Source organism: Sander vitreus, chromosome 19 (genome assembly GCF_031162955.1).
Source record: "Sander vitreus isolate 19-12246 chromosome 19, sanVit1, whole genome shotgun sequence".
NCBI classification, from domain to species: Eukaryota; Metazoa; Chordata; class Actinopteri; order Perciformes; family Percidae; genus Sander; species Sander vitreus.
Window position 1 is genome coordinate 16,453,726 of NC_135873.1, and position 15,556 is coordinate 16,469,281.

At 42.4% G+C, this 15,556-nt stretch overlaps 1 protein-coding gene across 1 annotated transcript; it reads left to right on the forward strand.

Annotated features, from left to right (window-relative positions):
* The first annotated feature begins 2,055 nt into the window (after positions 1–2,055).
* On the forward strand, positions 2,056–14,961 carry gal3st4 (galactose-3-O-sulfotransferase 4). The gene is made up of 4 exons (XM_078276556.1): positions 2,056–2,332; positions 7,041–7,157; positions 11,601–11,901; positions 13,065–14,961. The coding sequence occupies exons 1-4, from the start codon at positions 2,310–2,312 to the stop codon at positions 14,148–14,150; spliced, it is 1,527 nt and encodes a 508-aa protein (XP_078132682.1). The 5' UTR covers positions 2,056–2,309; the 3' UTR covers positions 14,151–14,961.
* Positions 14,962–15,556: the final 595 nt, after the last annotated feature.

Below are 15,556 nucleotides of genomic sequence, written 5' to 3' on the forward strand. Positions count from 1 at the left end.
AAAAAGTACTAATACCACACTGTAAAAATTCTCTGTTACGAGTGAAAGTAATGCATTGAAAATGCTACTTAAGTAAAAGTTTGTCAGTATCATCAGGAAAATGTACTTCGACCATGCACTTGTTGTCCTCCTGCGTCAAAACTGACCCGGTCTGGTTTGCCTGTTCATAAAGCATAGAAAAGTATAATTCATCACCAAAGTCTGTCTCCCATCTTCTAAGCCAAGTTCATCCCAACTTATTTCAACTAGTTTTACACTTATTTTTTGCGTTCATGGTCAATAAAACCTAATTTACATGAAATGATACCTCATTTCTGAGTAAAATGAGGAGAAATGATTAGTTGTTTTGGATTAGACTGGTATATGTCAAATATTAGCCAGGACATCCCCAGGTCTTACAAACAACAGAGCAAACTAAAAAAGAGCAAAACTATTTTATGAAGAATTTTCTTAAACGGGTTCATTTAACCTGAGGACAACAGAAGGGTTAACGTATTAAAAGTAATAGTACTCAATGCAGAAAAACACTCACATTTTAGAAACAGGAAACGATCCAAACAGTCCTGTCAATCAAATCAAGTGTTTAATCAGCTAATCATCTCAGCTGGACTTGTAGGCCGTTATATTGTTGGCTAGTTTACTTTATAATAAAACATCATATAAACTATGTGTGTTTTGTGTTCAAACATCTTAATCTGTAAAGTAACTAAAGCTGTCAGATGAATGTAGTGGAGTAAAAAGTACAATATTTCTCTCTGAAATGTAGTGGAGTAGAAGTAGAAAGTGGCATGAAAAGAAAAGACTCAAGTGAAGTACAAGTACCTCAACATTTGTAGGTAAGTACATATACTTAGTTACAATCCACCCCTGCTTTTGGAAAGTAGCCAGCGGCCGAAGAAGTACTCAGGTCCTTTACTTCAGTAAAAGTACTAACACAAAAGTGCTTCTATCCTACTTCAATATAGGTACAGTAAGTATTACCAGCAAAATATCCTTAACGTATCAAATGTTAAAGTATTTGTTCGGCAGTAATGTCCCCTGTGACTGATATATTATTATGTATGGCATGATTTGATTGTTATGGATGCCACAACAGGTGGGACCCTTTCACTCAGTTGTTAGTGTGTGCGATTATTATCTTCATTCATGTTTTGCATCAATCTATTCACACAAGAAGACAACACTTAAGATAAGAATTTGACGTGCAGCAGTTGCAACACAAAGAGGGAAGAGTGCAAAGATGAGAGAAGAGAAGCTGTACACATCACACTGCATGTTCAAAACATTTCTCAAACACTAGCGACATGCTAACATCTAAAGTTATGCTTCTCAGAGTTTTCATATCTGGAAAACATTTTTCTCTGGATGCCTGTCAGCATTACAGGGTGACGTCAGATTCGCCAAACCTGCTTTGTCAAGGTGAAAGAAGTGAAACAAACCACGCCGGAAATGCGAGTACGTTGTCTTCAAAATAAAAGCATGAATTTGTCATCGCACTCTATTCCTCCAGTTCAGTGTCGGTAGGGATTTAGCATTCTCCACCAGAATGAAATACAGGTGTGGAGGCTTAAACAGCATCTGAAATGAAGACAGATTCAGCCACCGCAGAGCCTATTTCTCGCATAAAATGTCTAACTATTTTTGTTATACAAGAAGTTTCTAAACGAGCCGCCATGTTGGTCAGTTCTGAAATTTTGTCTTGTATTCTGAATTTAAAAAAACAACAAATTAATACACGAAAAGTATGATGGGAAATTTCACAATTCAAGGTGTTTTCACTGTTACTTTGTTTAACTTTTTCACAGTTATTTGTTATTGCACAGCCTTTTCAAAAGTCAATGGGTAATGGTGTTAAATAATCGTGATTTCAATATTGACCAAGAGAATCGGGATTGTGATTTTTTTCCATAATCAAGCAGCCCTAGGTTCTTGTGGATTGTTGTGTTGTGCTGCATGTAGGCCTACGTTAAAACGCTTTTATTTTGTAACCGGAAGTACTACACGCACGCACACACAGACTCCCTTTATGCGCTCTGTCCCAGTGTGTGTGTCGGCAGTCGGTAGAATAACGTTAGAGCGGTCTGTGCCCAGACAGAAGGAATTCGGTTAGAGCCTCGAAAGGACTAAAGCAGCGTTCAGCATACTACAGACCGAACCGGGCTCCGTGTCGGGCCGCTGCGGCTCCGGCTCCATGGCCTGATCTGGACCGGCGGCGGACGGACCGGCTGCAGCTGAAGCCTTCGAGATGCCCCGAGCTCTCTGCAGCTGCACAATAACACCGTCACCGATACCGGCCCGGGGACTCAGCTATGCTTTTCAGACGGAGAGCCAGGTAACGTTAGCTATAGCTTAGCAGGAGCCGGGTGGAGTGGGAGAACCGGCCAGAGAAGGAGTCGGTGAAGCACAGCGACTGTGGGATGCAGTCAGTGATTGTGGGGAATAAAAGGCGGCTGCGGCGCTGGGCGGTGCTCCTGCAGGGAAAGAGGAAAAAGGTGTGGGTGGAGGGCTGGAGGGGCAGCTTCAAAGGCCTTTCTCTTGACAATTTTTTTCAGTCCATCCATGGGGGGGGTCTGTGATGTAGGCTATACTAAAGGCTTCTTTGTGTTGTGGTGGAGACAGTGGGGTGGTGGCCACCACTGATTCCTCCACTCTGTATCACCCATCTTCTGCTGGGACTGTTTACCTCTGCGTTCCATATGTTTATAACATATATTTTATATTATGTGGTTACTGTGAGCAGCACTTTGACTGAGTACCACCAGGCCCCAGTGAAAACTGTCCCGTTGGTTTCTGTTCTGTATAGAAGTTATTTGGCGTCTCTATTAAAATTGCAAACAATCAATTGTCAGTCAATTTGAATATGTTTTGCAGCTAACAACTATTCATGCAAAGTGGCAATGCAATCCTCTATTCATTTAAAATTATTGCATTGCAATAATTGCATTTAATATTGTCATGTTTGTACCAGTGTCTACTGCTGGCTCCGAAAGTACCGAATTCATCAGACACGGTGTCTAACTCTGCTTCTTTTTCCTGCCGCTGTGCAAGTCCAGATGGTAGCCTATATTTAGCCTAGTATGATTGTGATTTATGTATGCCTATTAAGAAACCAATAGTCTGTAACTTTTTAGAATTTGTCACATACTTTGCTGTTCGTTGTTCTGAGTTCGCTGTGCAGTACGCACCGTCAGCTCAGCTGTACTTCATGGAGGGGAGGGGAGAGACAGGGGCCAAGGCTGTTTTGCAGAGGCACCGTGGCTCCGCTCGGCGCTAAGCCCCACCCAAGACGATTGGGATTGGTTTAATGAAATGCCAATAAACCAGAGCACGTTTTTCTCCCATCCCGCAATGCTGTGTGGACTAACCAGACCCTCCTTTGCAGCGCTATGGAGGAAGGTCTGGCAAAGTGAGACTATTAATTATTATTAATTAATATTAATTATTATACTTGTAATTCAATGTGCGAGCAAAACAGCGCTTTTTGGGGTGGGGGTCCTCCCTCAAGAAAATATTAAAGGGATACTTCACCGATTTAGCATTAAGCTTTGTATCAGTAGAAACCCGGTAGTATTTTTGAATGACCGTGCTTCCCTCCCTCATGTCCCCCTGAGACGAGAGATCTCTGTAATGTGGGTCTGGAAAAAAGCCTATTATGACGCAAAAATCGTCATTTTGCATCATACGAGGCTTTTTTGCCCAGAGGCTATGGACTACAGCTAGTAGTAGGACCTACTTCCTACCTACGAAACAAAACGAGTGTCAGCCATCTTGAATCCTCGCGTAGCTTAGCGGCTTCTCAGCATCACAACTTTAGATTTATTCATCCCGAAGGAAATTTTAGAACAACAATTATGTGCATTCAAACTACTGCACATGTGTACCAACGGGATACATTGGTACAGATCGCAGAATATGCAGGACACTTTATTACAGACGGAATACTTGACACAGCTTCGCCCGCCAGCTGTGGAGACCAGCGGTGTTGCTCGATACCTCTGGCCGGTAAAGGGACATCATCAGAGGGGAACGTTGAACAGGTTTGCTGGTGGCAAACTCGTGTTTGTTGTCCGCTCATTAGACAACAAACTGGACTACATCCAACTTCAACGAAACTCCCAACGCCCCAACAGAGACTGCTGTGTTTTTGTTGTTGTGGTACCGGACTATCCAGCCTGTTTCTCTGTCGCCGGGTAAGAGTGGAGATCATCAGCAACAATTTGTTTGTGTTGTCGTAGCAACCGGTAACAACATGCGTGTTCATGAGCTTCTCTCTCGTGTTCATCATGCCCAATTTAATAATTCTGGATTCGTTTCTAGTGAATGTTAAAAACGTGATGTTTTAAACAAGGACCCTTTACTTGTTCGGGCTGGTAAGTTGATGTACCCCGAAACAAATCATCTGCTGAAATATAGACGTTTCTTTCGCCATGCAAAGTCTATGTGAAAAGTCTTTCTGGGCCATGGGGTGCAGTACCACCGTTATCCCCTAAGCCCATGGTGGCTTTTAGACATGGCGCTCTTCCTGCGGGCTTGGTGGAGATGGGCTGTGTTAACACAGACTTGTGCAGAAATTAGCTGCTTGGATCCAACTAAATGCTAACTGCTGGTGGAGTTTGTGACTATTAAATGCTGATCATTCTACATTCCACGCAAATTTACGACTGCGTTTATAATCGTGTTTACAGTCTACCAAGCGCTAATGCTAGTATGTGTTAGCTGAACTTGACGGAGCATATGTGTGTGCGCTAGCTAAATGTAGCCTGTTTCGTATGTCGTCTTTATATAATGTCGTCTTTATACATTTTAAATGTGTAACACCACTAGAGCCACGGTGAAACGTTGTTTCGTGTATATGGTTGAAATGACAATAAAACACATTTGAGTTGAATGCCGCCTCACTGTCTGTAACGGTAGGCGTGGTTGGGAGTGGAGTCTAAAGCAGCGAAGCAAGTGCATTCTGGGATTTGGTGTCTTTCATCCATATGAGCCAAAACTACATTTTCTGGCTTATCTCGGCCTAGAAGGCACCAATTTCTATACTTTTTTTACATTTCTACTACATAAGTAACCCAATTTACAACAACAGTGAAATATCCCTTTAAGTTTTTTCAATAAAAGAAAAGTGCAATTTCACATCATTTTGGACCGTTATTATTTCATATATCTGGGTCTAAAACGTTGGAAAAGCTAGAGCACATGATGAATAAGTAACACTCAAAAAGCTTAAAGACGAAACTTGCTGAAGAAGCCCACTGGGGACCGACTACAATCATCTGAGAAAAGTCCTTTAGTTAGTTTTGATGCTCACATTGATTACAAATCCATTCAGCTTAGGCGGTGCCTGGGTGCTGCGCCTACGCCTTATAACAGTAGGGAAAACGCTGACTTCCTTTAGTTCAGGTTCAGCGCTCAGGGAGGCAATAATGTGCTTCCCTGAGCGCAGATAGTGGTGTAACGGACCATGGTTGATCCGTGGTCAGTACGGATCAACACTACATTAACGACATTACGGTTAAGTTTAGGCGACAAAAAATGAGCGTTATGCGGCGACGATAGTAAAGTTTCGGCACCAAAACGACTAGTTAGGTTTAGGGAAAAGATCGTGGTTTGGATTTTAAACACTCCCAAGGAACAGGCATTTCCGAACCGTGAGTTTTGTGATCCGTCGCACCCCTATTAACAGAATGTGAAGCTTCAAACTGTCATAAATAAGCTTAATTGACAAATATTTTTTATTAGTAGTAATAGGTTAGTGTGGTTGTCTATTGAACAGTGAAAAAGGTGGTTGAATGAGATGCGTTTTGTTTTGTCATTTCAGCTACGTGTGTGTGTGTGTGTGTGTGTGTGTGTGACTGTTCTTATTGTGTAACAGGGCAGCAACAACAAAGAACAGAGCACTCGTAATGACCGCATTTGCTTGGAGTGTAAATTTACATGGTGGTATGCAAATTGTGATCTCCCACTCCCAAGCCCAGTTCTGCACCACTGGGCGCAGAAATGCAGTTGTTCAGTGGTACAGTAGCAGGAATTAAAAGATAAATAAATACCCTTGTGCAAACTCTCTCCCTGTCTCTGGGCTTTGACATCACAGCCGTGGTTTCATGTGCTGGTGCAAACTGCAGACCAAAAAGGACAGACGGATCAATAACGTTCAAATTCAATATTACCATAAAGTCCTGTTGCCATAATGATCTAACCCCCCCCCGTTCTCACACAGGCAGGCTCTTTTCCCGTCTCTCTCCAGCCTGACGCCAGCAGGCATGTTTGCGTTGAGCGTGTCATTTAGATGCTCAGCTCTGATTGGACAGTTATTTTCTCCCTTTGCCACTATGCTGCGGTGCACTGAAGTAGCTCAAATTCGGAGGTATCAAAGGAATAGCACGTATTTAGAATGACACGGTAAAAGTTTGTTTTATCTCTTATTTATATATATATATATATATATATATATATATGGCAAGGAACCAATTATCATAACTATCAGCAGACATATTGATGAGACTCACTCAGTTCTGAACAATATCTTTAGGATCTAGAGATTGCAGCAGGTCCTGTAGTCTCTGGACGCTTCAGGCTGCTTTCCTCCCTGTGATGATGACGATGATGATGATGATGATGCCTTAGTCATGTTTACTTTATGACTCATCCGAATCTCTCCCTCCCTCTATCCCTCCTTTTTGCTTCTCCACCCCTCCCCTATCTCCTCCACCCTTCTCTCTCTCCAACGCTCTCTGCCCATCTCTTCATCCCGTCTCTCTTTTTATATGACATCATCACCCTTGGTCCCACTCCTCCCCCCTCATACTGTACCATCATCTCTCCTTCCTCACCCATCCATCCCTTTGTCCCTCTGACCCTCAATCTCTTATTCCACTCCATTGCTTCTCTCATTCCATTCTATCATTTTCTTTCCTTCTATCTTTGCATCTCCTCTCTGTCATCGCTGTCTTTGCTCTCTGAATCTCCAACCATCCTCCCCCCATCCATCCATCCATCCTCCCACCCATCCATCCATCCTCCCCTCTCCCCCCTCCTCCCAGGATGTTGCGGTGGCTGGTTTGTGGTCGGTTGGGTCCAGTCTGGATGTGGAAGGCGCTGCTGCTCTTCGTTGCCATTGGGTTTGCTGGCCAGCTGTTGGGGGTCATCTTCAACAAGAGGTATCTTATATCATGTACTCATATTTTAATTTTTTTATTTTAGCTTTAGCTGCCGTTTCAGTTATACTGTATCTTTTGCATTGCAGTTGTTAGCCTTACAACATGGACACACCAGCACTTTAAATTAATATTCTATGGACACAGACAGCAGATTGACCCAGCCCAGTTGGGGACATCACATCATGATCATAGACTGTGCCTTCTATGGTTGCAATGGCGCTGCGCTAGGCTAAACCCTAAAGAGAGAAAGTTGCCAATTTTCAACCCTTCTGAAGCAAGTCATTCAGCGGAGTTTACCTGCGGGTAAACACAAAGTTCCAGCTTACGCTAGCGCTAGCTTAGTCTTGCTTTGCCAGACCTTCCTCCACAGCGCTAGGCACCGGACGCAATGAGAGTGCCTCTGCAAAATAGCCTCGGGAAGGAACTTGTTTTGTTGGAACGTGTACGTTCAAAGGTTGTTTTAGTCTTGCAGCAGAAAACTCAGATTGGACAGATAGTCTAGCTAGCTGTCTGGATTTACCCTGCAGAGATCTGAGGAGCAGTTAACCATAGTCCTCAGAAATCCACCGGAGGTTAGAACGCCAACACAAAGAAAACGTCGTGGATATAGACTAGCTTGCTTGCTTGCTTGGTTGGCATTTATAATGGCTGATAAATGAATATTTAAAAAATAAAATAAAAACTGACGAAACCCCCTTCAACCATGTTCCAAGTGTTGCATAGTTTGTTTACCAGAGGGCGCTCTACAACGTCCCTGTTGGCAACACTCTTTGATTTTTTGTTGTTGTTATTGTTTTTGTTCAAAGGACTTTAAGTTTCATATCTTAAGTTTGTATTTTTATAAATTTTATTTATGAGAACTTTAATACATTTTGATGTTCCTCTGTCTGTTGTGACAATAAAACAAAACAAACAAAAAGTTTATTTTTTAAAGTGCATTATCATATTATTTTAGTGAGGACTCATAAATAACTACAAATAACTAATGTTAGGGAAATCTGTTTATGTTTTGTAACTCATTTCTGGATTATTTTTTTTTTTAAATATATATCGGAATATCGGATTTTTAAATCACCAAATAATTGTATCGATATCGGCCTTAAAAATCCTTAATCGGTCGCGCTCTACAAGGTGCTAGCAAAAGTTTAAGACGAAAACAAGGACAACACCTCAAAAAAAGTTCATGGCTATTTAAATGTACACAGTGCCATGGTTAGCATTGCTAAGCCTCTGTCCGGCTTGACAGGTCGGCGTGTCGTCACGGCCCTAAAACATCCCATGTTATCTTATTTTAAAATGAATGGAACCATAATTTATAAAATGAACACCATGCTGTATTGACTTGAAAAGACTTGAAAGCAATCGAGGCCATAAACTCATTAGGATAATGTTTACTGATAAATCAAGTGCGAGGTAGGGTCATTATTTTTTACAGTGTATGATCATGATTCAATTGCTTTCAGTGAGTTCTTACCATTGAAAGAAGTGTGTGCTTTATCATGAAATTGAGGCATAAACTGTTGCTATCACGCCTTTTAAATATGACTGCTGCTCCTGTGTTCGTGCACAGCTGATTACCACAGCAGCACGAGATGACTGTTTTTCAGCTTGTTCAGCTGTCTGCTCACCATGTGACAGTGGCAACCACAAGAACCACACTGAGGAACTGAGACTCGGCTTGGAGCAATATATTGGCTTTACAGTTGGATTATGTACATGATATTAGTTAAGTGTGTCTCTTCCTAACCATAATATACTACTATTTTTTTTTTTAGTGCAACTAATAGGGCTCAACAATTTTGGGGGAAAAAAATCAAATTGCAATTTTCATGCCAGATATTACTATTATGATTCAATTTGCAATTTTTTTCCGCTACATATTGCACCTTCTACGATCATGTTAAGGTTCAGATTCAGCAACTGCACAGCCTATTTCTCTCTTAAAATGTTTTCAGAAACACGTTTCGGTGAACTATCTTCGTAAAATATGAGATTGTATTCTGAACGAGCCGCCATGATGCCCAGTTGAAAAATCCTGGAGCAGCCAGACCCACGTGACGTGTTCGTCCAATCAGCTGCCGGTTTAAATTTTTTGGGCGACAATACAAATTAGTGCCGCCTGCTGTTATGGAGACTTATTACACGCTCAAGTCGGCGTCTCTTCGGTGTGTTCTGAGGCACTTTTTGGACCTCGGGGAGCCGACTGATCAGTCCGACTGCGGTCGGCCGTCGGGTTGGTGTGTCAGGGGCTGTTCTCTATGCTCTTTTGACTGACTGACAGGCTGGAGATTGTAAGGAAAGGCAACTTCTTTTCCATAGCACATTTAAGCGACAAGGCAATTCAAAGAATAAAAGGCAATGAAAGAAATGTTTAATGATTTGATTTGGGGGAGGGTGGGAGAGGGTGTGGTTTTATTTTGTTTGGAATGTAAAATGTTCTAAATAAATAACAAGATGTTCTAAGTAAATAGGATAAATAAGTTTGGAATTATTTTTACAACTGAAATTATTTTGTTGTTATTGCAGAGGGAAAGTACCGAAAAAAGGTACCGGTATAGGTAAAATTTCGGTACTGAAAAAAATGTGAACGGCACCCAACCCTAGCCTGGATGGGGTTTTATGTTGTTTGATTGTGGTTGATTGAGCCGAGATGTGTTAGCAGCCTGTGTTGGCTGAGAGGAAGATAAAAAGGCTACTTCATCTTTTAGTAACAAACTGTAAATGAGCTCTTAGCAGCATGAAATGTGAAATATGTATCTGTCATATTGAAACAAGCTGTGTTGTAAATTTTGTGTTTGTTATTTGTATCGTCATTGAAAATTGCACTACAGTCAGAGATAAAGAGAAGACTGCTTAGTGTTATGACTGTTAATGGACAATCCGTCTATTCCATATTAAGTTCTGTTGAAGTTTGTGAGCATTTGCTATTAATGGCTAACTTGCTCAACAGTGTACTAAGAATGTTTTTTGAAGAATGCAGTGGCAGGTCTCTGCAGCCTGATTGAAATCAGGATTGTTCTCATTTTAAGACAGTATGTTGTCCACGCTTTACAGTAAGATAACATGTACTGATACTTTTAAGGGGTTTGGGAGTTTATTTTAACGGTAATTTTTTTTTTCTCAAAGGACAGTTTGAACAGATACAGTAAATGATTTTGATAATAATACTGACTTACTGCACACAAGAAGAACATAATACTGAAGACAGTTATTAACCCTCAAGTAGTCTTTGACTTGACTTCAACCTCTCTTGTCTTGTGGAGCAGAGGCCCTCTTCAAAGCTAACTATTTAACTCCTTCACTCTAACCTCTAAACATCTGGGTCCAAGGGCCCTGAGGGAGGTTCAGGTTGCAGTCCCTCTGCCTGTTGAGATCATTTCTATGGTGTGGTCAGAGCATAACAACTGGCTTTATGCTGCAAGTATGCTGCCTTCTAACTGACCTACGCATTAAAGCCTGCTGGATTTTTGAGTGTGACGCCAATACTGATACTTAAAATAAGGATTCCTTAGATTTAACTATTAAAAAGTTAAAGAACATGCCATTTTAGAATTGAGCTCTACCTTGCACCTACCTGCAACCTTCTACTCATACATCCCAAAAAGCGTTTTATAGCTCACAAGAATGACGACACAGCTCAGCAGTCTAAGTGTCTTTGAGTTAATAAGGACAAAGTCGATGAACAAAAATTGTTGTCTTGAGTTGTTGGTTAGCATTTACTTCTACAATCAGATTGTTTTAATCATTAGTTTAAAATTTCAGTGCAAAAAATGCAGAAAAATGTGAACATTATTGAAAAGAAGTAGTTCAAATCAAAGCTGCATTGATTGCATTGATTGAAGCTGGCCACTTGGGGCTGCAAAGCAAACAACATTGACATATCACCTTATTAAGTCATGTTGAACATGTTAGCAAACAGTTGCCTATGTACAGTACATATCCAGCAGACGCAGAGCAACATAACCTTTTATTTGGAGTCATGTTTGTGTCCATCTGATGTAAGTTAGTCCAATATTCACTCTCGTTTTAGCTCTGGTTTTGGTCTCCACCAACTTCTGAGAAAACTATGTCTCTTTAGTTGCTAAATGCTCCCCTATGTTCACCAACTAGTTTCTAACTGTGTCTGTCTGCTGTTAGGTGCTGGGCAGGTAGTATACAGTGGGTTTATCTGAGCTTTTTCCACTAAAAAAAGCTGCCTGCTGCTGCTAGAAACCTAGTTAATGAGATTTTACCAGAAAACTGAAGCAAAAAGAACCTAAATGCCCTGTAGAGCTGAGGGGAACTACAGAGATGTTGATAATTCTCTGTAGGCTCATCACTACAAGCGACACCTTTAACATTACATGGAGTCATTTGATCATTTGCTGTGTTTGTAGGATTTTCTACACATATTTGAAATCGGATCTAAAGTTAATAGATCCCTACCTCTTCTCTGTCGTTCAGCAGTGTCCAGTCAGCCGGTCGCTCCATCTTCTCCTCCCCCGATGCCCAGGGGCCCTCTCTGGGCTCCTGTCAGCCCCACACCCACATCATGTTCCTCAAGACCCATAAGACGGCCAGCAGCACCGTCCTCAACATGCTCTACCGCTTCGGGGAAGAGCGTGGCCTGCGCTTCGCCCTGCCACTGGGCTACCAGCTGGGCTACCCACTACCATTCAACGCTCACAGGGTCAAAGGTTACAGAGGTCCCAGAGCCGTGGAATTCCACATCATGGGCAATCACATGAGATTTAATAAGGCTGAGGTGAGTTATTCAATGGAGGAGAGGAGGAAAGTGGCGTGACTTCACGGATGTTGATGAGGGGATGTTCTGCAGTGATGAGGATACATTGTTAGGGCTGGGTATCGTTCAAAATGTATCTTGGTAGAAGCATGCTGCATGCCTATTGGCTCACTGACTCTAATGAGATTTACTCCTTAGGTATTGGAATTGGGTATTGAATGACGAGGCATTTTTCTATACCTGATACTTCAGAGGCAATTCATTGCCTAAAAAGTATTGAATTCCGTATCCAGCCCTATACATTGTAATATAAAGCAGCCCTGTCTCCTTAAAATTACATTCACCTACAACTAAACTGCATTCTCAATTACGTTTTGTGGGAAATACATTTTGTCCTGGATTACATTTGTCTTTGTCGTACCTCAAATAAGTTTCTAATCAAAGTCCGCAAAAATGTTGGGAGGAGGTCCATAACCTCTCTTCAGCTCCCCTACAGCACCAACAGTCTGCAACATTAGCTAAAGTTAGCTTAGAAATGGGGTCTGCTAACACATTCTGTGTTTCCGTTGTTTACATTTTGCAGCGGCGGCCCTGAGATGGACCTTCAGTTGGTGGCTGTGGTGTGAGGAAGCATGAGGAAGCATTACCTGAATTTTCCCAGTCGGGAACTCATTTTTCCATATAGTCCGACACCACTTGAATGCAACACATGCCCTATCTCGGAATGTTAACGAAAGTGAAAAATTATTTGTGTATCTGCCCCGTCATTTGGATTCCGCACCAAAGTTTAATTTCATGTTAATCTGCCTGTATTTCATCTGTAATCCTGCTGACAAACAAACAGACAAAACCGAGCCAAAAGTGAAAAATAATTTGTGTATCCGCCCCATGATTTGAAGCTGCTCCGAAATGTAATGGGTTCTTCCTTGGCCCATACCACACCCTTCCACCAAGTGTCGTGAAAATCGGGCTAGTTTTCCGTAATATTGCTGACAGACAGACAGACAGACAAACCAAGTCGAAAACTTTATCTCCTTGGTGGAAGTAACAGTGGTTACTGGTGATCATTTTCCAGAAAAAAACAAATCTCATAAGAACCAAATAAATTATACAACTGTTGTAGTTGAATTGCATCACATTAAAAACACTCCAAGTAACTCAAGTTCTCCTTTTCTGTTTCTTAGACGGAGAAGGTGATGCCTGCAGACACGTTCTATTTCTCTATCATCAGGGACCCAGTCGCTCTGGCTGAGTCCTCCTTTGCCTATTATAAAGAGGTCGCGCCTGCCTTTCGGAAAGCCAAAAGCTTGGGCGACTTTGCTGACGACCCTAAGAAATACTACGACCCCCGCCTCCGCAACAACCACTACGCCCGGAACCTGTTGTGGTTTGACTTTGGCATGGACCACAATGCTAATTTCTCTGTGGCACTGGCTCAGCGCGCCGAGGCCATGATCCGCCGCACCTTCAAGCTGATTCTGGTGTCTGAGTACTTTGACCAGTCCATGATCCTGCTGAGACACGCCCTCTGCTGGCCCCTTGACGCTGTCGTCTCATTCAGCCTCAATGCTCGGCAGCAGAAGCCCAGTGTCATCGGGGGAATGAGCGGGAGCTGGGTGGGCAAAGCGGCGGCGGCGGCCGGCGTTGGCGGTAGAGTGGTACGTTCCCAAGCCAAGACGCTGACCAATGTTACGGAGGAACAGCGGGAGAAGCTGCGGCAATGGAACGCCCTGGACTGGCACTTATATAAATCCTTCAACCGGACCTTCTGGGGGGAAATCAATAGGTTCGGTCACGCCCAGATGGAGCAGGAAGTAGCTCTTCTCAGGATGCGGCGGGAAGATCTGGCTCGGGTTTGTCTCAGGGATGGCGGAAAGCCTGTAGAGTCGCACCGGATCCGAGACAAAAACATCCGCCCGTACCAGAGTGGATTGGTGAAAATTCTCGGCTACGAGCTCCAGCTGGGGCTGGACAACGCCACCAGGACGGCCTGTCTGAGGATGATCAGACCTGAGATCCAGTACAAAGACGTGCTGGATGCTAAACAGTTCCCACGGGCTCTGGCAGCCCAACCAGGCCAACAGAACCAGGGCCTGATGGTAGCGCCAGGTGGCTCTCTTTCAAGACAAGACTCGTCCAGGACAGGAGAGAGGCTGGTAGGGGGAGAGGCTGGGGGGAGGACGGTGGAGGAGGGGGAGAGGGACTGGGATGGGAGCCGCTTAATGAGGAGGAACCTGACTTTAATACGAGGGCAAGAAAAAGGAAGATGAGGTTTGAGGTGAGTCTCGTTCCCAAATATGGTACTATTTGGTCTTTGGACATACGGACTAATGACACTGAAAACTGAGCCAAGTGTGGTTTATACATGAGAAAACAAAAAGCTCCTCCTTTGTACTTCCACTTTTTGGTTGTTTGCTTGTTTTCTCAAAAACTGTCTTTGCTTTTACTTGGTGTCATTCTCGTGGACTTGACCCTTGACCGCTGAGAGCCTGGGATGCTTTCATGGCATGCGGTAACAAGTTGAAGGAAGAAAATGAAAGGACCACTTTGTTTTTTTTAGAAGGAGAAGCACTCTAAAAGTTTTGGCAGGTACCTTCTGCGAGGCTGTTGTATTCCCTGTTCATATTAATATTTTTAAAAGTTAAGATGTTCACGTTGTCCTCGGTGCACATGCTTGAAACTTCTCAACGTAAAGATACATTTAGCCCCAGTTTTTGCCTCTCATGCTGTACCATTACATTGAGTCACTGAGCTAAGCACCTGTTTTCTCTCCAGGACAAACAATGCAATCTGGCTGAAGAAACATTCTGCTTGCTGCATGATACCTGTTTCCAAAGACTGTATTTATTAATCAAAACAAAGACTATAGCTGGAAATGTCATATTTCCCTTCTCAATGTAAATTTACAAATTTAAATTATTTATTGTCAGCCATACTTGTCTATATTGATATTCCTTTCAGTTATTTTATATTTTCATACCATATTATGCATTTATGTTGTATATCATGTACAAAACGAGCAAGGAGATATGTTATTTCCCTCTACCTGAATAAGGAAACCTTCTTTTATCGTGCAGTGGATAGATTGTTATTTTCATTCAGGGTCTTTATGACAATTCTAAATGTTGTTGAACCACCTTCTTGGTTTTTCAAAGATTGCTGGGTATTTTTCAGAAAGCTGCATGCTTAGCTCTGTGACTCTACGGTAATACATGAGAGGCACAAACTGGGGTTAACGTATGTATACAACACTCATTTTCCTTTGCTGATATGATTCGTAAAGTCAGTATAGGCTGGTACTTGTTAATGAACATCAAGTAGTAGGATAATGTTCCTATTCCTCTCTTGAAAAACACTTTCAGTAGTCAGTATTGAGCCTGTGTAGAACCACTAACGGAAAACCGCTTTTTAAATATCCCTTTATAAGACAAAGAGGGGAAAACCGCCTGAGGCCTGTGCTTCTATTCTGAATGCTTGAATCTCAGCGGCCTGCAGGAGGCTGGTTAATGTCAGCATTTGGACACATTCCTTCCTTTCACTATCTGCTGATATCTGTCGACACATACAGGAACATTACCATGGAGTTCCATTCCTTTGTCATAATGCCAGGTATTGAAAAATGAAATAATGAGTATGGGCCAAAAAATATCTCAAGACAGCTGCATGTTAAAGATAA